The 25,199-nt window shown below is 46.0% G+C and overlaps 1 protein-coding gene across 2 annotated transcripts in view; it reads left to right on the forward strand.

The window, feature by feature from the left end:
• The window catches only part of LRRC8E (leucine rich repeat containing 8 VRAC subunit E), a 60,908-nt gene that overhangs the window by 25,713 nt on the left and 9,996 nt on the right, over positions 1–25,199 (forward strand). Inside the window, exons 1-2 of one of the 2 annotated variants that reach the window (XM_040414681.1) lie at positions 5,649–5,788; positions 23,698–23,852. In XM_040414681.1, coding sequence (XP_040270615.1) covers positions 23,715–23,852 — 138 coding nt within the window. In that variant the 5' untranslated portion in view covers positions 5,649–5,788; positions 23,698–23,714. Of the gene's footprint in view, positions 1–5,648; positions 5,789–23,697; positions 23,853–25,199 lie in introns of those variants that run through there. The other variant, XM_040414680.1, reaches the window with a different exon arrangement.

Genomic DNA, 25,199 nt, shown 5'->3' on the forward strand with positions numbered 1-25,199 from the left:
AAGTTCATTGCCAGCAGGTGAAGGACAGAAGATCCTTCTGAAAGATTGTTCATAAGAAAGAAAGGTCTTTTGTGTGTTTATCTGACAAAACTTTCAAACATGGCCAGCTTATTTACAGATGTCAGTCTAAAGCCTCATGCACATATCCGTGGAACACAGACTGCGAGATACCGGCCTGGATTCCTGCTGAGTGCAGGAGCGCACGGCGTCATTGGTTGCTATGATGCCGTGCGCTTCGTGACGCCGCTGCTTTACAGTAATACTCGTTTAGATCATACGAGTGTATTACTGTACAGCAGCGGCGGCACGAAGCGCACGGCGTCATAGCAACCAATGACGCCGTGCGCTCCTGCACTCAGCAGGAATCCAGGGCGGTATCTCGCGGTCTGTGTTCGATGGATATGTGCATGAGGCTTAAGGCTACATGCACACGACCGTTGTTTTGGTCCGCACCCGAGCCGCAGTTTTTGGCTTGGATGCGGACCCATTCACTTCAATTGGGCTGCAAAAGATGCGGACAGCACTCCATGTTCTGTCCGCATCCATTGCTCCCTTCCGTGGTCCGCAAAAAAAATATAACCTGTCCTATTCTTGTCCTTTTTGCGGACAAGAATAGGCAGTTATATTAATGGCTGCCCGTGCCGTTCCGCAAATTGCGGACCGCAAAACACACAACTGTTGTGTACAGTCGTGGCCAAAAGTTTTGAGAATTACATAAATATTGGATATTGGAAAAGTCGCTGCTTAAGTTTTTATAATAGCAATTTGCATATACTCCAGAATGTTATGAAGAGTGATCAGATGAATTGCATAGTCCTTCTTTGCCATGAAAATTAACTTAATCCCAAAAAAAACTTTCCACTGCATTTCATTGCTGTCATTAAAGGACCTGCTGAGATCATTTCAGTAATCGTCTTGTTAACTCAGGTGAGAATGTTGACGAGCACAAGGCTGGAGATCATTATGTCAGGCTGATTGGGTTAAAATGGCAGGCTTGACATGTTAAAAGGAGGGTGATGCTGGAAATCATTGTTCTTCCATTGTTAACCATGGTGACCTGCAAAGAAACGCGTGCAGCCATCATTGTGTTGCATAAAAATGGCTTCACAGGCAAGGATATTGTGGCTACTAAGATTGCACCTCAATCAACAATTTATAGGATCATCAAGAACTTCAAGGAAAGAGGTTAAATTCTTGTTAAGAAGGCTTCAGGGCGTCCAAGAAAGTCCAGCAAGCGCCAGGATAGTCTCCTAAAGAGGATTCGGCTGCGGGATCGGAGTGCCACCAGTGCAGAGCTTGCTCAGGAATGGCAGCAGGCAGGTGTGAGCCCATCTGCACGCACAGTGAGGCAAAGACTTTTGGAAGATGGCCTGGTGTCAAGAAGGGCAGCAAAGAAGCCACTTCTCTCCAAAGAAAACCATCAGGGACAGATTGATCTTCTGCAGAAAGTTTGGTGAATGGACTGCTGAGGACTGGGGCAAAGTCATATTCTCTGATGAAGCCTCTTTCCGATTGTTTGGGGCATCTGGAAAAAGGCTTGTCCGGAGAAGAAAAGGTGAGCGCTACCATCAGTCCTGTGTCATGCCAACAGTAAAGCATTCTGAGACCATTCATGTGTGGGGTTGCTTCTCATCCAAGGGAGTGGGCTCACTCACAATTTTGCCCAAAAACACAGCCATGAATAAAGAATGGTACCAAAACACCCTCCAACAGCAACTTCTTCCAACAATCCAACAACAGTTTGGTGAAGAACAATGCATTTTCCAGCACAGCACGATGGAGCACCGTGCCATAAGGCAAAAGTGATAACTAAGTGGCTCAGGGACCAAAACGTTGACATTTTGGGTCCATGGCCTGGAAACTCCCCAGATCTTAATCCCATTGAGAACTTGTGGTCAATCCTCAAGAGGCGGGTGGACAAACAAAAACCCACTAATTCTGACAAACTCCAAGAAATGATTATGAAAGAATGGGTTGCTATCAGTCAGGAATTGGCCCAGAAGTTGATTGAGAGCATGCCCAGTCGAATTGCAGAGGTCCTGAAAAAGAAGGGCCAACACTGCAAATACTGACTCTTTGCATAAATGTCATGTAATTGTCGATAAAAGCCTTTGAAACGTATGAAGTGCGTGTAATTATATTTCACTACATCACAGAAACAACTGAAACAAAGATCTAAAAGCAGTTTAGCAGCAAACTTTGTGAAAACTAATATTTTTGTCATTCTCAAAACTTTTGGCCACGATTGTACATGTAGCCTAATGTGTATTAATTAGGTTATCTCGTTGGCAGTTTTCAACCAAGCAGTGAGGGAACTTTCTGCTGCCTTATTCTACCTTCCAGCCAAAGACTTGTCTGATCTGAAAAGAAAGGTGAGATTTTGGTTTGGACAGGATCTCTATGGCCACCTATACTGTTCTTTGCTAAATAGTTTTCCCACTCCTCTGTAGTCCACTTATTACCAAAAGTCCAATTTCCCTTTAAGAAATCTAAGACACCTAGGAAAAGCACAAGTGACACCAGTTGTATTGACCTTCAGGCCTGGGTTGCACCCCACTACTTATGGTATTAAAAGTATTTGGATGTCAAAATGGGGGATATAATTATATTTAATATCTCTTCCATGTTATTTAGATTACAAAACTGAGGGTGTGGCATAAAGGGCCAGCGGCATGGCATTAGTGACTCTATCCAGATCTAAAGTACTTGAATGGGAGCAGTGCTGCAGTAACCAGCTTTATCCAATATATAGTTTTCTACAGTAGTGGCCAAAAGTTTTGAGACTGACACAAATTTAGGTTTTCACAAAGTTTGCTCCTTCATTGTTTTTGTGTCTTTTTTGTCAGATGTTTCTATGGTATACTGAAGAACAGTTAAAGGGGTAGTCCGGGTTCAGCGCTGACCCTGGACATACCTCCATTTTCACCCAGGCAGCCCCCCTCATGTTGGCATCGCAGCTTCTCATGCTCCAATGTGCTCCCTTGCCCTGTGCTAGATCGCGCATGTCAAGGGCAGTGTGTTCGGTGACCTCACCGGCTGTGATGGGCAGGCTTTAGTGCTGCCCTAGCCGTTTTACTGGCTAGGGCAGCACTAAAGCCCGCCCATCAGTGCCAGTGACGTCACCAGGCTTCCTGGCAGCCCCATGGAGAGCCCGGTTCCTCACCGGAATTCCTGAAAATGCCTTTGCCCTGCGCGATTTAGCGCAGGGCAAAGGAGAGCATCGGAGCATGAACTGTTCTAATGATTAAGTCGTGGGGGGGCTGCCGGGGTGAAAATAAAGGTATGTCCGGGTTAAAGGGTTTCTACCACCAGAAATACGGTTATGTAGCTGACTGACATGAGCGATGCGCTAATGTCCGCACTACATAACCGTATGTTTCTAACATTAGTCCCTGCAGCCGTTTTTGTTAAAAAAAAGCACTTTTATTATATGCTAATGAGCCTCTAGGTGCTATGTGGGCGTAAAGTCAGCACCTAGAGGCTCCGTCCACTCACGCTTTATCCCGCCCAGGTCCCCTGTTCTGCCCGCCCAGCTCCTCTTGATTGATGCCACTGTTCCCTGCATCGTTGACGAAATCCCGCGCCCGCACCGTTCACTTCTGTCTTCGGCGCAGTGAGTGAATGATGCGATCCTGGTGCTGGATTTCTCACTGCGCCTGCGCCGACTAAGTCAGTGAGGAAGCCGGCATCAGGAGAGCGGCCTTCACTCACTGCGCCGAAGACAGAAGTGAACGGCGCAGGCGCGGGATTTCGCCAACGATGCAGGGAACAGTGGCATCAATCAAGAGGAGCGGGGCGGGCAGAACACTGGACCTGGGCGCGATAATGGGTGAGTGGACGGAGCCTCTAGGTGCTGATTTTACGCCCACATAGCACCTAGAGGCTCATTAGCATATAATAAAAGTGCTTTTTTAACAAAAATGGCTGCAGGGACTAATGTTAGAAACATACGGTTATGTAGTGCGGACATTAGTGCATCGCCATATCAGTCAGCTACATAACAGTATTTCTGGTGGTCCCTTTTAAGCTCTGAACCCGGACAACCCCTTTAAGTTTATGAAAAGTCTCAATATTTCTAGTGTTGACCTTTCTTTTTCAAGACTTCTGCAATTCCTCCTGGCATGCTGGATCAGCTTCTGGGCCAAATCCTGACTGATGGCAAACTAATCTTGCCTAATCAGTGCTTGGAGTTTATCACAATTTCAGTTTTTGTTTATTCCCTTTTTTTGAGAATTGACCACAGGTTTTCAATGGAATTTAAATCTGGGTTGTTTGCTGGCCATGGGCCCAAAATGTCAATGTTATGTTTATTAGGCCGCTTAGTTATTACTTTTGCCTTGTGACATGGTGCTTCGTTATGCTGGAAGGAGCATTGTTCCTCACCAACTTGCTCCTGGATCATTAGGCGAAGTTGCTCTTGGGGGATGTTTTGATGCCATTCTTTATTCATGGCAGTGTTCTTAGGCAAAATTGTGAGCGAGCCCACTCTCTTGGATGAGAAGCGCCTCAAACATGAGATTGTCTCAAGACACTTAAAGGGGTTTTCCAAGGATTTTAATATTGATGACCTATACTCGGGATAGGTCATCAATATCAAATCAGCAGGGGTCCGACAAGTGTATAGGAAGGAGGCATCCCATTGAAGTGAATGGGATGGCTTATAATTACACATGCTCACCGCTGCGATGTCGACGGTGAGCAGGTAAACCATGAAGGGAAGGCTGCGTTCACATGGAGCATGGCCTTCTCTTCAACCAGCTGATCGGCACCAATCTGATATTGATGACCTATCCTGAGGATAGGTCATCAATATTAAAATCCTGGAAAACCCCTATAACTGTTGGCACGACACAGGACTCGTGGTAGCAACATGACAGAGTGATATCAGCTACTTTGTCCTCAGTAACACTTTCTCCTGAGCTGATGAGAAGATCACTGAAATGATGTTAGCAGGTCATTTTGGGGCAGGGCTGAAATGAAGTGAAATTAGGATTTTTGTGTTTCTTTTTTGTTTGTTTTTCAAGGCGATGAATGACTTTCCAATTAATTGCAACTTATCTGATCACTCTTCATAACAATCTAGAATTAATGCAAATTGCCACCATAAAAACTGAAGCTGCAAACTTTGGCACTAATTTTATTTTTCACAGTTTTTCTCAGAACTTTTGGCCACGATTGTAGTTCTGGAGGTGATCGACGGGGATGTGTGGTGTTTGGACCCCTGCCGATCAGATATTGATATCCTTGATAGAGGCCATCAATGTAAAATATTAGACAACCCCTTTAATCTACCTATTGGTGGAGGACATTTATGTCACGTTCTCATTAGTCACATGCAAGAGGTACTCACACCTTAGTTTATGGCAGTCTGGATAACACTAAACATACAGAATACATGGGGGGGGGACTGCGTTTTGAGAGGGGTTAAATCTTTTACTATAAAACGACTCGTGAAATGAGGCCAGATGTGGCTGTTGGGTTGTAGTTAATGTCACTGAGAACTGGTGTGTTCCCTTCCTTAATACTCTGAAAGCAGGCATTGTCTCTTTAAATGCCAGACCTATTAAAGCTCTCAGGTTACAGGCAAGCCTTCCAGCAAGTCTCAGCCCAACCTACATGCAGAGCAGTAGGAGAATGCTATAGGAAACTATAGAAGAGACTAGTATAGCGTCCCACCGCTTCCTGGAGCAGGAGCACAATGTCTCCTGAGAAATCTCCAGTTATATAGCGACTGGGGATTACCCCGCTGACCAGAGTTCGCGTATTCTTCAGCAGAGTGTATAATGTGGTAAGTATAATCTTCTGGATGTTGGGAGGTGTAGTGCTCTATGTATAGAGTATAATAGAATTGTATCATGTCATGTCCAGTGGTCAGGTCATGGTGGTGGTTGTAGTGTTCTATGTATAGAGTATAATAGAATTGTATTATGTCATGTCCAGTGGTCAGGTTATGTTGGTAGGTGTAGTGCTCCATGTATAGAGTATAATAGAATTGTATTATGGTCATGTTCAGTGGTCAGGTCATGTTGGTAGGTGTAGTGCTCCATGTATAGAATATAATAGAATTGTATCATGTCATGTCCAGTGGTCAGGTCACGTTGGTGGTTGTAGTCTTCTATGTATAGAGTATAATAGAATTGTATTATGTCATGTCCAGTGGTCAGGGCATGTTGGGAAGTGTAGTGTTCTGTGTATAGAGTGTAATATTATGGTCAAGTCTGATGGTTGGGTCATGTTGGGAGGTGTAATAAAAAATGCAATGAGTTCACTTTGTAGAGCAAAACTAGGGGGTCGATTACTAACCAGAAATATGTCTGTACTATTCGTATTTCTGGCGCAGATTGCGGCGCAAAGGTCTAAAACGCCGGTCTTAATAAATTACCCCATATGTTTTAAAAGTTGTCCTGATAATTGCCTACTTATTACAGGAGGAGAAATCTTCATTTCCAGGCCTCCGCCGTATGGGGATCAGTGACCCCTCATCCCCATACATTTTCGTGGTTTCTGAGCTGCAGATCGCCAGTATAGCCAGCGCAATCTGCTACCCAGAAATGATTTGGGTGGCTGCACCAGAACACTCCTTCCCAATAATTGCCTTTATCATTGGCCTGTGTAAAGGGGCCTTTAGTATCCTACTTGACGTTTTGTTTGTAAATGTACTTGCTGTGTTGAGGACCATTTGTCTGATGCCAATGTCCCACCATGTGTCTACATCAGGGTGGACTTATTACACAAGCCATTCATTGTCCATAAGCTTAGGCTCTTCCATCTCATCCTCTGGCTCCTTAGTAAACTCCGTGGTCTGTGCTTTGCGGGCAGCGGTGTCATTACTACTGTGCATGTCGTGTGTAGCAGAATACAAGACACATGGCACAGCTGTGTAGGAAGTGGAAACGTAGCCCCCTCCTGGAATGTATCATCGCTGTGTGGAATGGTTTTAATGGTGCTTAGTCAGGATTAAGTGGATTTTCCAGAGAGAACCAAGTCTGCAGTCCGGTACATGTCTTCAGCAAGACGCAGGACCTATTACAATGCTGCCATCAATGGCAGATGTTCCTCATATTATATCATGTTTTCCAGAAGGGTGACAAACCCTGTAGGAGCTCTGAAGGTAGATGTATTGGTTGTCCACATTGAACACACCCTTCTTGTTAGAAGGCTCAAATGATGAGAAGATGATCAGAGCGTCCTTCTTTTGAGACCCCAAATGATCATCTGTATGGGAAACCTAAGAGGGAGTATGTGTTACCCTGTAGCGCCACCTCAGGAGAAATGAAACATTACACAATCCTCACTGAAACCATGGACCATTTGCGTAATGTTTAGATATGCTGGACCCACCTGAGATGAGGTTCCTGAATGGAGATCCTTCCTAATTAAGTTTGTCCCTCAAATACCATTCTAAAATAGATCTTCTAAACCAAGAAATCCCTTTTAATTTTGGCTTTTTTATGACTGATATTTCTATTCTGTATTGTATCTACGGACAAGCTATTCCTCCGTGTTCTTCAGTCGGATAAAGGGGATCTCCTGCAACTGGGGCACACAGTTGGTAGATACTGGCGATCAACTTTAGCTCTATACAGTATGTATTAATAGGCTGAAGATCCATACTGGTAATCGTATTACTATTGAATCCTATGCATTAGAAACTGGTATTGGGTAACTTGGGAGTTCACAACATCCGCAGATGAGTAAGTGCCTTTTACATGGGCCGATAAAGCAGGTAGTGATTGGCAATGGGGAGGATTATTTCTGATCATCGCCTACTTGTTTGCTACATTGAAATGCAACAATCATACCTACGCTATGGGGATGAACGATCGTTACTACGATCATTCATACCTACGCTATGGGGATGAACGATCGTTACTACGATCATTCATCCCCACACAGTTCCATTGTTTGTCGGCAGCACACCTTCCTGTGCAAGTGCTGCCAACAAACAACGAGGTACAGAATGTTTGCTCGCTTGTTTTGTAATTAGCGACATGGGCCAATCATCAGGAAAGGGCGTTGGTATGAACATTTTGTTCTCTGTAATTGTCCCAATTCTCGATTTATGCAAAAGAGTCCTAGTCCTAGCAGTTTTGGCGGCTTGGATGCGGACCAATTCACTTCAATGGGGCCGCAAAAGATGCGGACAGAATATAACATGTCCTATTCTTGTCCGCGCTTTGCGGACAAGAATAGGCAGTTATATTAAAGGCTGTCCATTACGTTCCGCAAATTGCGGAAAGCACGCGGACGCCATCCGTGTTTTTAAGATTCGTGGTTTGCGAACCGCAAAAAACTGAGTGGTCATGTGCATGAGGCCTTTGTCTCCTTTGTTATGTGATTGACCTCTGGCAATGGACCAGTTAATAGGAAGCCTCCTGAGATGTCATCAGGAGGTAAACCGACCCTGGCCACATATTTTCTTTCTATTAGCATCATTAGGTAATTGAATGAGGAGTCTTAACCCTTTCAGGCCCAGAGGACGTTTTTGTTTTGCGCTCCCTGCCTTCCCAGAGTCATATGAGGGCTTGTTTTTTGCGGGACAAGTTGTACTTTCCAACGCCACCATTTAATACTGCATATGATGTAGTGGGAAGTGGGAAAAAAAATCCAAATGGGGTGAAATTGCAAAAAAAAAAAGCAATTCTATCAGTTTTACGGGTTCTTTATTTACGACATTCGATGTGCGATAAAACTGACCAGTTACTTTTATTCTACAGGTCAGTACGAATCTGGCGATACCTTATGTATAGTTTTTCTTGCGTTTTGCTCGCCATATTTTGACCCCTATAACTTTTTTGTAATTATGTGTACGGCGCTGTTTGGGGGCTGATTTTTTTTTTTTGTGGGGCGATCTGAACTGTTCATTGATACCATTCTGGGGTCTGTATGACTTTTTGATCACTTTTTAATAAAATTTTTTATAGAAAATGAAGCGACCACAAACGGTGAATCGGCCATCTGGACGCTTTTTTCCGTTTTGCTGTTTGCCGTATGGGGAATATATTTTTATACTATGGGAGTTTTTGCACATCGACACCCATGATGTGTAGTTATGATTATTTTTTTTTTATTGTTTTCGTTTTTATTTTTATTTTGGGAAAAGGGTGTTTTTTTACACTTTTTTTTTTATAGTTAAACTATAACATGCAATCATCTGATTGCTATCATCATAGATTCCAATGAACTTGCATTGGAATCTATGATTATTTTAGTACTTTCCTATGGAGCCCTATTACAGGCAGGGTCTCCATAGGAAATACTATGCAGCAGCCTCCTGTCATTCATAAAGACAGGGGCCGCTGCATACACGCCCAGGCTCCATCGATCGCCACAGGAAGGAGCTGGAGCACAACCGAAAGCGAAAACTTTCGGTTTTCAGCGCACTCAGATGCCGTGGTCAGGATTGACCACGGCATCTGAGGGGTTAAATGTCCGCGATCGGCATTAGTGCCGGTTGCGGACATTAGCCGCGGGTGTCTGCTATAAGAAGAAGGCAGCCACCTGCGGCTATGGCGCCCACAGCGGGCAGGAGCGGGTACCATCTTTAAACACACGCCCAATGACGTACATGTACGTCATGGGGCGTGAAGGGGTTTTTTAAACCATAGGACAGCTGGCAACAGTAGACTGTTAATAGTGATATATTGTCCAGATCCTTAGAATACAGTTTTCATTTTTTTTTTTTTTTGTATTAAATCCACTTCACATTTTTGGATGTGAACCACAGACAAACTGACATGGGGACTTGTAGAAAAGTTACCAAGGCTTGCCGCTTGGGGTAACAAGAATCCAAGAAAATAGATGCATATGTTCTGAATGTAGATAGAGGATGACGCAGCCAGGTAACTGGCGGTGGCTTATCTCGCCTGAGAACAAAAGTCTTGGGCATGCTGAAATCAATCAACACACTTCTGTCCTGATCGTTGGCAGGTTCCTCCAAATTCGGCATGTTCAGCCGACATTATTTTTAATGTGAATAGCCATTGTAAAGAAGTTTCATGTGTCTACCTGCACGGTACATGAAGCTAATCCCTTTGTAGCTTTCTACTTCTGACGTCCTCTGAGCCTAGGCAGACAAAACAAAGGAAAAAAAAAAACAAAAACAAAAAAACTTCTAATAAAATATGGTAATTAAACAACAATTAGCAAAGCATGTTAACAAGAAAACAGGGAGTCAACCAGGAGGCGCTCAGCCGAGACTAAAACAGTAATGCGACCGATAATCCGTCCGTGTGAAGTTCTCACTACTGTGGTTCCACCTCAGTGAGCTTGACCCAGTTTGAGGAGACCAAAGATGAATGACTGCACTATGCACAAAATCAAATAGGTCCTATTAAACACAAAAAAAAAGTTGCTTGTACTCCTCCATACCACTGGGTCACTAGGCTGATACAAGATCTCCAGGGTCTTGCCACCAGGCATACTCTTCAGTAAAGCAACTTAAAGTGGTAATCCCAAGAATAATGTCAAAAATGAAGTCTCCGCTCTCCCTATCACAGCTCAGGAGGCAGTTGAAAGATGAAACTGAGCATGTGCGGCCATCTTAATGAGCAGGTCAAAGAAATAAGAAATGAAGTGGTGCTATACAGATAAATTTTATTGAATAACTTAGTAGCTATACAAAATTTTAAATTAAATGCAATTACAAAAGTATTCAGAAAATATTTTTCGAAAATATTTTTCGTGGGACAACCCCTTAAAGGACTCAAGAATAGAGTTGAGCGAACACCTGGATGTTCGGGTTCGACGAGTTCGGCCGAACTTTCGAAAAATGTTCGGGTTCGGGATCCGAACTCGACCCGAACTTCATCCCGAACCCCATAGAAGTCAATGGGGACCCGAACTTTTGGGCACTAAAAAGGCTGTAAAACACACCCGGAAAGGGCTAGAGGGCTGCAAAAGGCAGCAAAATGTAGTTAAATCCCCTGCAAACAAATGTAGATAGGGAAATGATGAGTTAACATAAAATAAATAAAAATTAAACAATATTAATTGGAGTGAGGTCCCATAGCACAGAATCAGGCTTCAAGTCACCCACCAATGGAGAAGGTCACTTACTATTATTTTGACCACAGCACCCAGACAAAGGAGAGAGGTCCCACAGCAGAGAACCAGGCATCATATCACCCACCACAGGAGTAGGCCACCATTTAGTTACTTTGACCCCTACACCCAGACGGAGGAGAGAGGTTACACAGCAGAGAATCAGGCATTTAGATCACCCACCACAGGAGTAGGCCCCCATTGAATCAGACCCTGGCAACCATGTCAGATGGCACAACCATCAGCCTTATATCAATCAGCACAGGAGAAGGCGACTTTGAAAGACTTTGACCCCTACACCCAGATGGAGGAGAGAGGTTTCACAGCAGAGAATCAGGCATCATATCAACCACCACAGGAGAAGCCACCATTTAGTTACTTTGACCCCTGCACCCAGGAAGAGGAGAGAGGCACCACAGCACATATTCTGGCATCATATCAGCCACCACAGGAGAAGCCACCATTTAGTTACTTTGACCCCTTCACCCAAACAGAGGAGAGAGGTTCCACATCAGAGGATCAGGCATCATATCAACCACCACAGGAGTAGGCCACAATTTAATGGGACCCCGGCAACCATGTCAGATGGCACAACCATCAGCTTCATATCAATCAGCACAGGAGAAGGCGACTTTGAAAGACTTTGACCCCTACACCCAGACGGAGGAGAGAGGTTTCACAGCAGAGAATCAGGCATTTAGATCACCCACCACAGGAGTAGGCCCCCATTGAATCAGACCCTGGCAACCATGTCAGATGGCACAACCATCAGCTTTATATCAATCAGCACAGGAGAAGGCGACTTTGAAAGACTTTGACCCCTACACCCAGATGGAGGAGAGAGGTTTCACAGCAGAGAATCAGGCATCATATCAACCACCACAGGAGAAGCCACCATTTAGTTACTTTGACCCCTGCACCCAGGAAGAGGAGAGAGGCACCACAGCACATATTCTGGCATCATATCAGCCACCACAGGAGAAGCCACCATTGAGTTACTTTGACCCCCGCACCCAGGAAGAGGAGAGAGGCACCACAGCACATATTCTGGCATCATATCAGCCACCACAGGAGAAGCCACCATTGAGTTACTTTGACCCCCGCACCCAGGAAGAGGAGAGAGGCACCACAGCACATATTCTGGCATCATATCAGCCACCACAGGAGAAGCCACCATTGAGTTACTTTGACCCCTGCACCCAGGAAGAGGAGAGAGGCCCCACAGCACATATTCTGGCATCATATCAGCCACCACAGGAGAAGCCACCATTGAGTTACTTTGACCCCTGCACCCAGGAAGAGGAGAGAGGCACCACAGCACATATTCTGGCATCATATCAGCCACCACAGGAGAAGCCACCATTGAGTTACTTTGACCCCTGCACCTAGGAAGAGGAGAGAGGCCCCACAGCACATATTCTGGCATCATATCAGCCACCACAGGAGAAGCCACCATTGAGTTTATTTGACCCCTGCACCCAGGAAGAGGAGAGAGGCCCCACAGCACATATTCTGGCATCATATCACACACCACAGGAGAAGGCCTCTTTCAGTGATTTAGGCCTTTGGACCCAGACAGAGGAGAGAGGTCAGAGATTAGCTTCATATCCCCCAGCACAGCAGAAGACCGCTTTATTTGACTTAGGCCTCAGCACCCAGACAGAAGACAGAGGTAGCATGGCAGAGGTTATGGCTTCATGTCACCCGTTAGTTTAACCGGCCACTTTCATCTGGTTAGGCCCCGGCGCCCAGACAGAGAAGAGTTTCATTCAACTGTGGGTTTCATAAAATTTGTATCAAATAAAGAAGTGGCCCGTAGCACAACAAGACATGTTTTAGGCAGTTAATAAGGACTACTCTGCACAAGGGAGGGACAGGTCCTGTGGGATCCATGCCTGGTTCATCTTTATGAAGGTCAGCTTGTCCACGTTGGCTGTGGACAGGCGGCTGCGCTTGTCAGTAATGACGCCCCCTGCCGCGCTGAATACGCGTTCAGATAAAACGCTGGCCGCCGGGCAGGAAAGCACCTCCAAGGCATAACATGCTAACTCTGGCCACGTGGACAATTTCGAAACCCAGTAGTTGAATGGGGCCGAACCATCCGTCAGGATGTGGAGGGGTGTGCAGACATACTGTTCAACCATGTTAGTGAAATGCTGCCTCCTGCTAACACGTTCCGTATCAGGTGTCGGTGCAGATAGCTGTGGCGTGGAGACAAAACTTTTCCACATTTCTGCCATGCTAACCCTGCCCTCAGATGAGCTGGCCGTGACACAGCTGCGTTGGCGACCTCTTGCCACTCCTCTGCCTTCACCTTCCACCTGTTCCCCTGTGACATGCGGGAATGCTCTCAAGAGCGCCTCTATCAGCGTGCGCTTGTACTCGCGCATCTTACGGTCGCGCTCCAGTTCAGGAATTAAAGTGGGCACATTGTCTTTATACCGGGGATCCAGCAGGGTGGCCACCCAGTAGTCTGCACACGTTAAAACGTGGGCAACTCTGCTGTCGTTGCGCAGGCATTGGAGCATATATTCGCTCATGTGGGCCAGGCTACCCATGGGTAAGGACAAGCTGTCCTCTGTGGGAGGCGTATCGTCATCGTCCACCGTATCCCCCCAGCCACGCACCAGTGATGGGCCTGGGCTGCCACCCCGCTGTGAACTTGCGTCATCCTCGTCCCCCTCCACCTCCTCCTCCTCATCCTCCTCGTCCTCCAGTACAGTGCCTTGGCTGGCGACTTGTGAACCTGTCCTCTGCTGCTTAAAAAAACCTCCCTCTGAGCCACTTCGAACAGACTGGCCCGAAAGTGTTAGAAACGAGCCCTCATCCTCCTCCACCTGGGCCACCTCCTCTAACATCATTGCCCTAAGTGTTTTCTCAAGGAGACATAGAAGTGGTATTGTAACGCTGATAACAGTGTCATCGCCACTGGCCATGTTGGTGGAGTACTCGAAACAGCGCAGCAGGGCACACAGGTCTCGCATGGAGGCCCAATCATTGGTGGTGAAGTGGTGCTGTTCGGCAGTACGACTGACGCGAGCGTGCTGCAGCTGAAACTCCACTATGGCCTGCTGCTGCTCGCACAGTCTCTCCAGCATGTGCAAGGTGGAGTTCCACCGGGTGGGCACGTCGCATATGAGGCGGTGAGCGGGAAGGCCGAAGTTCCGCTGTAGCGCAGACAGGCGAGCAGCGGCAGGATGTGAACGGCGGAAGCGCGCACAGACGGCCCGCACTTTATGCAGCAGCTCTGACATGTTGGGGTAGTGGTGAATGAACCTCTGCACCACCAAGTTCAGCACATGCGCCAGGCAAGGGATGTGCGTCAAACCGGCTAGTCCCAGAGCTGCCACGAGATTTCGCCCATTATCGCATACCACCAGGCCTGGCTTGAGGCCCACCGGCAGAAACCACTCGTCGGTCTGTTGTTCAATACCCTGCCACAACTCCTGTGCGGTGTGGGGCCTGTCCCCCAAACATATGAGTTTCAGAATGGCCTGCTGACGTTTACCCCGGGCTGTGCTGAAGTTGGTGGTGAAGGTGTGTGGCTGACCGGATGAGCTGGTGGAAGCAGTGGAGGAGGAAGCCGAGTAGGAGGAGGAGGCTACAGGAGGCAGAGAATGATGCCCTGCGATCCTAGGGGGCGGAAGGACGTGCGCCAAGGAACTGTCCGCCGGGGGCCCAGCCGCCACTACATTCATCCAGTGTGCAGTTAGTGAGATATAGCGTCCCTGGCCGTGCTTACTGGTCCACGTATCTGTGGTTAGGTGGACCTTGCCACAAATGGCGTTGCGCAGTGCACACTTGATTTTATCGGACACTTGCATGTGCAGGGAAGGCACGGCTGTCTTGGAGAAGTAGTGGCGGCTGGGAACCACATACTGCGGGACAGCCATGGCCATCAGCTTTTTGAAGCTGTCTGTGTCCACCAGCCGGAATGACAGCATTTCAAAGGCCAGCAGTTTAGAAACGCTGGCGTTCAGGCCAAGGGCTCGAGGGTGACTCGGGGGGAATTTGCGCTTCCTCTCTAAGGTTTGAGATATTGAGAGCTGAACGCTGCTGTGTGATATAGTGGAGACGCTAGTTGACGGTGGCGGTGGTGGTGGTGTCGGTGGCACATCCTCTGTTGGCTGCTCGGCAGGTGGCAACATTCCTCTCGAGGCGGAAGCCGAGGCAGCAGCGGTAGAGGGAGCAGGGGGAGCCTCAGCGAGTGCCTGGTTTTTAAGGTGTGTACCCCACTGCAGTTCATGCTTTGCATGTAGATGCCTGGTCATGCAGGTTGTGCTGAGGTTCAGAACGTTAATGCCTCGCCTCAGGCTCTGATGGCAGAGCGTGCAAGTCACTCGGGTCTTGTCGGTAGGACATTGTTTAAAGAAGTGCCATGCCAGGGAACTCTTTGAAGCTGCCTTTGTGGGGCTGGGTCCCTGTTGGCGATGTCCAGTAGCAGGCGAACTCTGGGGGCGGCGGCTCGTCTGCTTTGGCCCCCTGCTCCCTCTTTGGCTTCGCTGTTGTCTCGGTCTCACCACTACCTCTTCCTCTGAACTGTGAAAGTCATCGCCACGACCTTCAGTCCATGTGGGGTCTAAGACCTCATCGTCCTCTGCATCGTCTTCCACCCAGTCTCCCTCCCTGACCTCCTCCTGTTCAGTCTGCACACTGCAAAAAGACGCGGCAGTGGGCACCTGTGTTTCGTCATCATCAGAGAGTCGGTGACTCTGCTGTGGTGGTATTCCCATGTCCTCTTCATCTGGAGACATAAGTGGTTGTGCGTCAGTGCATGGTATGTCTTCCTCCACTGGGGAAGGGCTAGGTGGACGCCCCTGGGAAACCCTGGAAGCAGAGTCTTCAAACAGAAGAAGAGACTGCTGCATAACTTGTGGCTCAGACCGTTTCCCTGATATGCTTGGGGGTGATGTGATAGACTGATGGGCTTGGTTTTCAGGTGCCACCTGTGCGCTTTCCGCAGAAGACTGGGTGGAAGACCATGTGGTGAACGTGCTGGAAGCACTGTCGGCCACCCAATCGATTAATGCCTGTACCTGCTCAGGCCTTACCATCCTAAGAGCGGCATTGTGCCCCACGAGATATTGCGGTACATTCTGCCGGCTAGTTGAGGGAGTTCGTTCCCTACTGTGTGCGCCTGGGGCCGAACGGCCACGTCCTCTACCAGCAACAGAGGCTCCACGGACACCACCACGACCGCGTCCTCGTCCCTTAATAGTATTTTTCTTCATTGTTGCGATTCAACTCGCACCACAATGAAATATATTATTTTTTATAAGCAAAATCCCCTCACTGGAATACTTTCAGTCTTTTGACTGTATGGATTACAGATGGAATGACTGTTATATGTGAGTACCGCTTTCTTTGACAGATTCTAGTATGGGTACATATATGTTTTCCCAACCCCAGCACATTAGTTTGCTAATTCCAGATGTATGAAACGCAGGCCTAACTGTATCTAGTATATTGAACGCCAGATAAACTAACTTGGCCTTTTTTAAATAAAAAAAATTCCCTCACTGGAATACTTTCAGTCTTTTGACTGTATGGATTACAGATGGAATGACTGTTATATGTGAGTACCGCTTTCTTTGACAGATTCTAGTATGGGTACATATATGTTTTCCCAACCCCAGCACATTAGTTTGCTAATTCCAGATGTATGAAACGCAGGCCTAACTGTATCTAGTATATTGAACGCCAGATAAACTAACTTGGCCTTTTTTAAATAAATAAAAAATTCCCTCACTGGAATACTTTGTCTTTTGACTGTATGGATTACAGATGGAATGACTGTTATATGTGAGTACCGCTTTCTTTGACAGATTCTAGTATGGGTACATATATGTTTTCCCAACCCCAGCACATTAGTTTGCTAATTCCAGATGTATGAAACGCAGGCCTAACTGTATCTAGTATATTGAACGCCAGATAAACTAACTTGGCCTTTTTTAAATAAAAAAAAAATTCCCTCACTGGAATACTTTATGGCTTTTCACTGTATGGATTACAGGTGGACTGGTATTAGTAGGGGTGACACAAGCACACCCAAGTCCCTGATGTAGGATTTCTATGGCACAGACCACTATTACAAGTGATTAATGGACGTTGGGAGAGATTGTGCTGCAGCACTAGTCCCAAGATGGCCGCCGCCTATCAGCCCAGTAACATGTGCCACAAAATGGTCTGCACAACCTTTAAAAAAAATAGCCTTGGACTGTGCTGCTAAATCGCTATTGGTCTGAATCCCAGGTGTAGATGTCTGACTTGTTTGGAGCTTTGGAATGCACACTGTGGCAGCTTCTGCTGCAGCACTACAAGTCGCAAAATGGCGGCCGGCGGTCAGCCCGGGTACATGTGGATGGAAAAATCACTCTGGCCACTCTAAAAATAGCCAATCCCTATCAAAAAAGCAGCTCAGCTGCAGTTGTTCAGATGAATCACAGGTGGAGGAGAGAAATTTGCTTCCAGTTATTCAATTATCCCTGCCTATTCTCGCCCTAGCATCAGCTGCGTCTATCCCTGTTCTATTCACATCGGGAGTGAGCACGTCCCGACATGCGCACAAGCTTATAAGAGGCTGAGTCACATGCTGCACTTGGCCAATCACAGCCTTGCCAATAGTAGGCATGGCTGCGATGGCATCTTAGGGCAAGTAGTATGATGCATGTTGATTGGCTGCTTTGCAGCCTTTCAAAATGCGCCAAAATACATGCCGAACGACGAACCCGAACTTTTACGAAAAAGTTCGGGTTCGGGTCCGTGTCACGAACACCCCAAAATTCGGTACGGACCCGAACTATGCTCGAACTGTTCGCTCAACACTACTCAAGAACTATAATGGAAAGCTTCTATTTTTCCGTTTGAATATGTACCGTATATCTGTGAAACAAAAATGTCCTGTAGAATTGCCAGGGTCTGAAGACACAGGAACCCAGGAGGATAAGATGTGCCAGCATTACCTATGCTGTAAAAGTAGAGACTCCCATGTTCTTGTATGCCATAGAAGCACAGTTCTCTCGTATACCAATCACCTCAGAAGCCGTCTTTGGCTGGTGTTACAGGTCTTAGTAAAGAAATGCATTAGAAGAATGTTAATCCTCAATTGTCCTTGATATTGAGGGAAGAATATTCTCCCTCTGACCATTTTGGGAATAAAAGGCACAAATTTTCTGGAGCTTTAACTTGTGTTTTTCAGCTTGCCTGGTGACATTGTTGTGGGGGACAAATGAGTACAATTTATTGATCATGTACAAAGAGCAGTAACATTTTATACCCCAAAATGAGTGACCCAGCCTATTGCAGGTTATACCTGGTGTAGATTGTAGAAAGGAGACAACCACCCAAACCTGTGTTGAAAAGAGGTCTTCTCAGAGACTATGGCCAGTATGCATAATATATGGTGGAACCAAAAATCTGCCATAGGAAGAAGGTAGCCATGTTTTCCAGTCTTGGGCAACCACATTAAAGTGTGTGTGTGTGAGAGGTTCACAATGGGGGGTCATCCCCGGACCACCACCGATTTACACACTACTTTTCAAATCGATGTGTATTCCCAGAAGCGCCCCCCCCCCCCAAAGACTTAAGCTATGAGAGTTGAGCTTTTCTTGAAGACGTTCCTTCTGGTCTACTAGTTTCATTGTATGCTGAATGTTTCTAGAAAAGAAGAAATAATACAATTTCTTTGCACATAATTTTGCATTCTGCATATATTCATCATAGATGTTGGTAATCTAATATATAAAGTTAAGTATGCATGTATGTCCGCTAAAGGAATCCGCACCGTCTCATATACAATCACGAAATTTGGCACACAGGTACATCAGGTGTCCGGGAAGGTTTTAGACCAGGTCTCGGCTCTCTAGGACGTGCCGTTCCTGACATATTCCATAAAAATGCATTAGCCAATAGAAGCTTGGTCACATGACCCTTATCAGCCAATAGAAGCTCGCAGGGCGTTAGCCTCCACATAAAGTTTTACTCCAGGTTTCCATAACAACCCAGCCATTTTTCTTCACTGCTGTAGGAGAGCTTTAAAGGAAATCTGTCACTAGGATAATCGCTATTGAAGTAAAGCCATGGCCTAATAGCACTTAGTACCTTATTTCCAGATGTTCCTTTGTTCCAGCAATAGATGTTTTTATCCTCTGAAAATCCACTTTGGTATGCAAATGAGCCAGTAGGGTGCCCAGAGGGGCGTCACTCTTGCAGGAAGGGGCCCAGACACGCCCCACCCTCAAAAGACTAACTTAAAACCCCCACCCCCAGGCCCGCTAAACCACCCCCAAAATCCGATTAGGCCAAGGCCCCTACCACTCCTCATCCGACAGGGATTGAAAAAATGAAGTTAAAAATCAACTTCTGTTAGCTGCAGGGGTGAGAGGGACGGTGACTTTCTTCCTGCAGCTCACACTCAGACAGCACAGTGCTGCTGTCTGAGAGTGAGCTGTTCAAAAGGACATCCCTGTGTCCGTCCAGGCCCTGCGCCAGATGGAGGACAGGGAATCTAAAGGCCGGGCTGTCTGGACTAAAACTGGATCTCTGGCCAGTGGCCACCCTAGGGGCAGACTGCTGTGGAAATCAGTTAAGGGAATGGTCCGCTATGGAGGTCAGTGTTAAGGGGCAGATTGCTGTAAAGACAACTGTTAAGGGGTCGGGCTCCTGTGGAGGTCACTGTCAAGGGGGTGGTGTGCTGTGAAACTCACTGTTAAAGGGGAAGGCTGCTGTAAAGGTCAAAGTTAAAGGGGTGGGCTGCTGTGGAGGTGCAATTTTAAGGGACAGGGCACTGTGGGGTGGTCAGTGTTAAGGGGTGGAGGTGACTGTTAAGGGGGCGTGGTGCTGTAGATGTCACGGTTATAGTGGATAGTGTTTATCTTTTTATCGACACACACAAACATTAAATAAAATAGATTTAATATACCCGAGCAAAGCCGGGTCCTTCAGCTAGTGGAAAATATTGTGGTCTGACTGCACAATGGCCCCTTGTGACCAGATAATACAATATGCTACGGAATATACAGTAAAATGTCTTTAATCTGGGATCTGCAGATTAGCAAATTTTTTGGGTTATCGAATGCTGGATTACAGGAATTTCACTGTTCTTGTGTAACTCATTAAGAGCAGCACCATGCTTTATCTGCCTAGGCGCCATCTGATGTGTGTGTACTGACTTTCTCTTTGGCAGATTTCGGGCTGAAGAATAATCAGTCATGTGGTCATTGGTCCCTCGTCTGTAAAGCTGGGCATGCATGTTAGATAGCTTTTGGCAGACCGCTCATTTCACTGAAAGCTCCTCAGTTACTACTGACCATGGCATCTAAGTGGTTAATCAGCTGGAATCTGATCCCGGTCATACAGCTGTCAGTCACAGTAGTGCTCCAGTGACTGGCCAGTGGGGCACAACTGCTACACTCACATGTTCTTCCTGATGCATGTCACAGAGCCTCACAGCAAGTCTGTCCATGATGTGAATTTAGGTCTATGGGTGAAAGGGTTAAAGGAAGAAGAAGAATAAAGGAAAGACTTATTTTTCTCATTTTTGGAGACTGTACAAACATCCCACTGACCTTAAAAAAATAAAAAAAAATAATATATATTAATTTTTCACTACGGCATCTGCGGGATTAAATGTCTGCGCTCAGCGTTATCGTCGATCGCAGACATTAGCCCCAGGTCTCTGTGTTAAAAGCACAGAAACCTGGTGACTGACCGCTGCGCTCACGAGCAGGTGCCATATTTGAAGACCGGATTCTGCAGTAAACGTACAGCGGATGTCCTGAAGGGAATATAGAAAGCGACAACAGCCCCATCTAGTGGTGGATGTAGATACAGCCTGTTAACTCCTTGGTCAGTACAAATAAATGAATTGCATGAAAGCACAGCTTTACAATCCATTTGCAGAGTACCACTACCATAGTAGAGGGATGCTACACACATATACTGTAGATAACCTGTATTCAGTTTTGTTGCTGTCGGCCACTCTTTAACTTGTGTGCCATGTCCAGGAACACGGACCACATGGACTGTGTTGTACATGGTGTCGTCTATTCACATGAATATAAAATATACCGTATATGTCTTGTCCTGCAGTGTCAGTAGTTGCATTCTCAGTCCTGGACAGGATCATGGCTACCCTGCTTTATTATGCAGGTGCCTCTTAAGAACCCCCTCGCGTTGTAGTGTCATTCTTCACACTAGTCTGTTAGTGTTCATATAGAACAGGCATGCTCAACCCGCGGCCCTCCAGCTGTTGCAGATCTACAACTCCCAGCATGCCCGAACAGCTATCAGCCTACAGCAGGGCATGATGGGAGTTGTAGTTTTACAACAGCTGGAGGGCCGCAGGTTGAACATGCCTGATATAGAACATGGCATACATGGACCTTTTGTAATGTGATCAGCAGGAGACCACCCGGAGGCATCTACTGTATATAGTGCACAGATGTTTAGCTGTAAAATACAAAACCGGCGTCCTGGCTGCTGTATCCGATGTCCCATGGAGGGTGCACAGTCTGATGAAGTCTTTCCATGCTCATGTTGTGTTTGGATCATTGCCCAACAACGTGTCTCCAGGCAAAAGTTCTCCTTTTAAACCCGACCACTTTTCCAAAAACAAGGACAGGGTTTGTAGCTGGGCAGACAGGGAAATGGTTAATAGCTGTGGCTAGGAGAGGAAGAAAAGAATGGGACCAGAGCAGGCATGGAAAAAAATGATGAGAGGGTTTGATTGGGATCTACATGAATGGAGGGCGGTCTTCTTCATTCCCACTATGGACCTGGACCATTGGCAGTCAGTTGTGTTTGGGGCAATTTTTGCAGAAGATGGTGAGGGCTTCCATTTTCTCCATTGTCAGGACAGCTGGCAGAGAGGAGGTTATGAATGGCACCTACTGAAGGAATTTTTGGGGGCCCATTGGAGGCGTGGTGTCTCCCCTTCAGTGAAGCGGGATGTTGATGGCCATGTTGCTCCCTCTTCGGTGGGTCGGGGGAACAGGTTCTGGATGAACAGTACCTGGACATTGTATTTTGGTATTGCATAGGGCCAGCCCATGGACTCCTACGTGACCGCCGTTCTCATTGCATTTGTGTTCATGATGCTTGGTGTATTTAATAAAGGGTTTTATATCACTGTATGTTAGATTTTGCATAAAGAGGCCCCTCTGACCATTCTTTTCTAACTTCGTACAGTGTTACCAGTCTTCCTTCAGTTTGGGTGGGTTAACGGGTACAAATTGGCCTTTTCTGATATCCTAGTCCAGAAGATGCAGCTGTTTTAGGCCTCACTCCCCATACGTCCTGACTCTTTTGTGTAGCCGTTCTCTTGACGGTACGGGGATTACACGGGTACAATGCTGCTGCTTTTCTCTAGGGCTTCTCAGAGCTGCTAGCTCTCCTCCCGTCTCTGCATACAAGGCTGCAGGAGCAACGCACAGGTATACTGCCAGTGACTTCTACAGCCGATCACTGTCCTCGGCAGTGTAACAGCCGTGTGCCCCTTACTTGTACGATACCGCTGCAGCCCTGTATACAAACCGCCAGAGCAGGACTGGACTTGCAGCGGTGAGAACGGTGCAGGAGAGACAAGATATAATCTATTTTTTAAATGCATTCAGTGGCCTGGGGAAAAATTCTAGTTAACCCCTTTCTGCAAGTGAACTGAATACAATGTATGGAAAGCTTAGATCCAAATTTTGTTCAGTTAGTGTACATACTGTATCGCAACAGTATTGTGTGCATAGTTAGTGTATATGGAGTATATATGGAAGTGGTTATAGTTTTCATATACGTTGTATATGGTAATAGTCAATACTTGCATATGTAGTGTATAAGGGTCTATTATGTATATGCTTTAGTCCGTATATGTTCTATATATGGTTTTGTGTATATATAATAATCTTAATTTATATAGCGCTACCCATATTACGCAGCACTTTACAATTCAGAATATACGTATAAGGTTTACGGTCTACATGTATATGGCTATAGTCTGCGTATGTGTTGTATATGGTTAGTCAGTATATGTATTATATATAGTTATGGTCTATTATGTATGTTATAATTTATATATGTACTAAATATGGTTTGTCTATATATGTATATGTCTGTAGTCTGCATATGTGATATATGGTTATAGTCTGTGTGTGTATGTGTGTATATGTATGTGTATATATATATATATATATATATATATATATATATATATATATATATCTATCTCATACACTTGTATGGCTGTAGTCTGCATATGGACTGTATATGTTTATAGATTATATATGGTTATAATCTGTAATGGTCGGTAAACTTCCCTTCTGTCTCTGCATTTATATAATTTACCATCCAATGCATCTTTTGTAGAAGACATTTCCTGGAGAACCAGGGTCACCATATTACTGCGGCAGTCTCCATACTGAACACCCTACTATTAACCCTTCCCGCACTGGAGGTTCTTAACCTGTGCACATAACGGGTGTAGGAGTGTGCTGGTGGCTGATAAGGACATGGTGTCCTCACACAGATAACATGTAAACTGCATGCAATGTAATACTGAAGGGGCTCCACAGGGCCATCCATAAGTGCAGATCACTGGGGTGGACGGGTTCCAGAGACTTGCTGTGGACAGTGCCATAATTTGTACATTGTCCTTCTTCTCTGCAGTCTAACTTACAGTCAACATGATTCCTGTGGCCGAGTTCAAGCAGTTCACGGAGCAGCAGCCGGCCTTCAAAGTGCTGAAGCCCTGGTGGGATGTCCTGACCGAGTATATCACCGTTGCCATGCTTATGATTGGGGTCTTTGGATGCACCCTGCAGGTAGGTTATCAGTGAGCACTACAACATACTAACCTATTCACTTCTATAGATTTTATCGACCTAAAGATCCCCCTCACTCCTTGTGAAGCTGTTCTGCAGGAACACTGTACATTATACTTCACATCCCAGCTGCTCCAAAACCTCTTTGACAAAGGATAAGCTTTATATTAATCACTGTGTAGAGAGTACTCCATTTGTGGTCTGGCTAGTGATTTGTAAGGTGGCAGGACTATGTTCTCATCACTGGCATCTATGCCTCTTCTGACGCACCCCATTATCTTATTGGCCTTGGCAGCAGCTGCCTGACACTGGTTTCTGCAGCTTAGTTTGCTGTTCACTAAAATTCCTAGGTCCTTTTCCATGTCAGTGTTACCCAGTGTTTTACCATTTAGTATGTATGGGTGACTTGCATTATTCCTTCCCATGTGCATAACCTTACATTTGTCAGTGTTAAACCTCATCTCCCACTTCTCTTCCCAAGCCTCTAATCTATCCAGATCCCTCTGTAGCAGTATACTGTCCCCTATAGTATGTACACAGTATACTGTCCTCTGTAGTGTATATACAGTGTGTGTATATGTGTGTATGTATGTGTGTGTGTGTGTGTATATATATATAATTATACTGTCCTCTTCTGTGTTAATTACTTAACACAGTTTAGTGTCATATGCAAAAATTGATATTTTACTATGCAAGCCTTCTAAAAGATCATTAATAAATATATTGAAGAGAATAGGGCCCAATACTGACCCCTGAGGTACTCCACTAGTGACAGTGACCCAATCTGAGTGTGTACCGTTAATAGCCACCCTCTGTTTTCTATCACTTAGCCAGTTACTTACCCACACACAGACATTTCCCCCCCAGTCCAAGCATTCTCATTTTATATACTAACCGACACCTGGGGACCTCCACCGATCAGCTGTTTGAGAAGGCAGCGGCACTCCTGTGATCGTTGTGGCCTTCTCTCTGTTTTTCCTAGGCCAGTGACGACACATACATCAATCACATGGCCTAGGAGCAGCTCAGCCCCCCTTCACTTGAATGGGGCTGAGCTGCAATTCCAAGCACAGCCACTATACAATGTACAGCGCTGTGCTTGGTAAAACTGCAAGAAGGCTGCGGCGCTCACAAGAACTCTGGTGTCTTCTCTTCTCTGGTGTCAGACCCCCCACTGATCAGATACTGTTGACCTATCCAAAGGATAAGTCACCAGTAAAAAAAAAACTTTTAAATTAGTTTGACAGGACCATGAAGCCATGCTGATAGTGTTAAACACTTATTTTCATTCAGATACTCCAAAATGCAATATTTTAGAAAACTTTCAAACCGTTTACCCACGACATA

This window comes from Bufo bufo, chromosome 1 (genome assembly GCF_905171765.1).
Source record: "Bufo bufo chromosome 1, aBufBuf1.1, whole genome shotgun sequence".
NCBI classification, from domain to species: domain Eukaryota; kingdom Metazoa; phylum Chordata; class Amphibia; order Anura; family Bufonidae; genus Bufo; species Bufo bufo.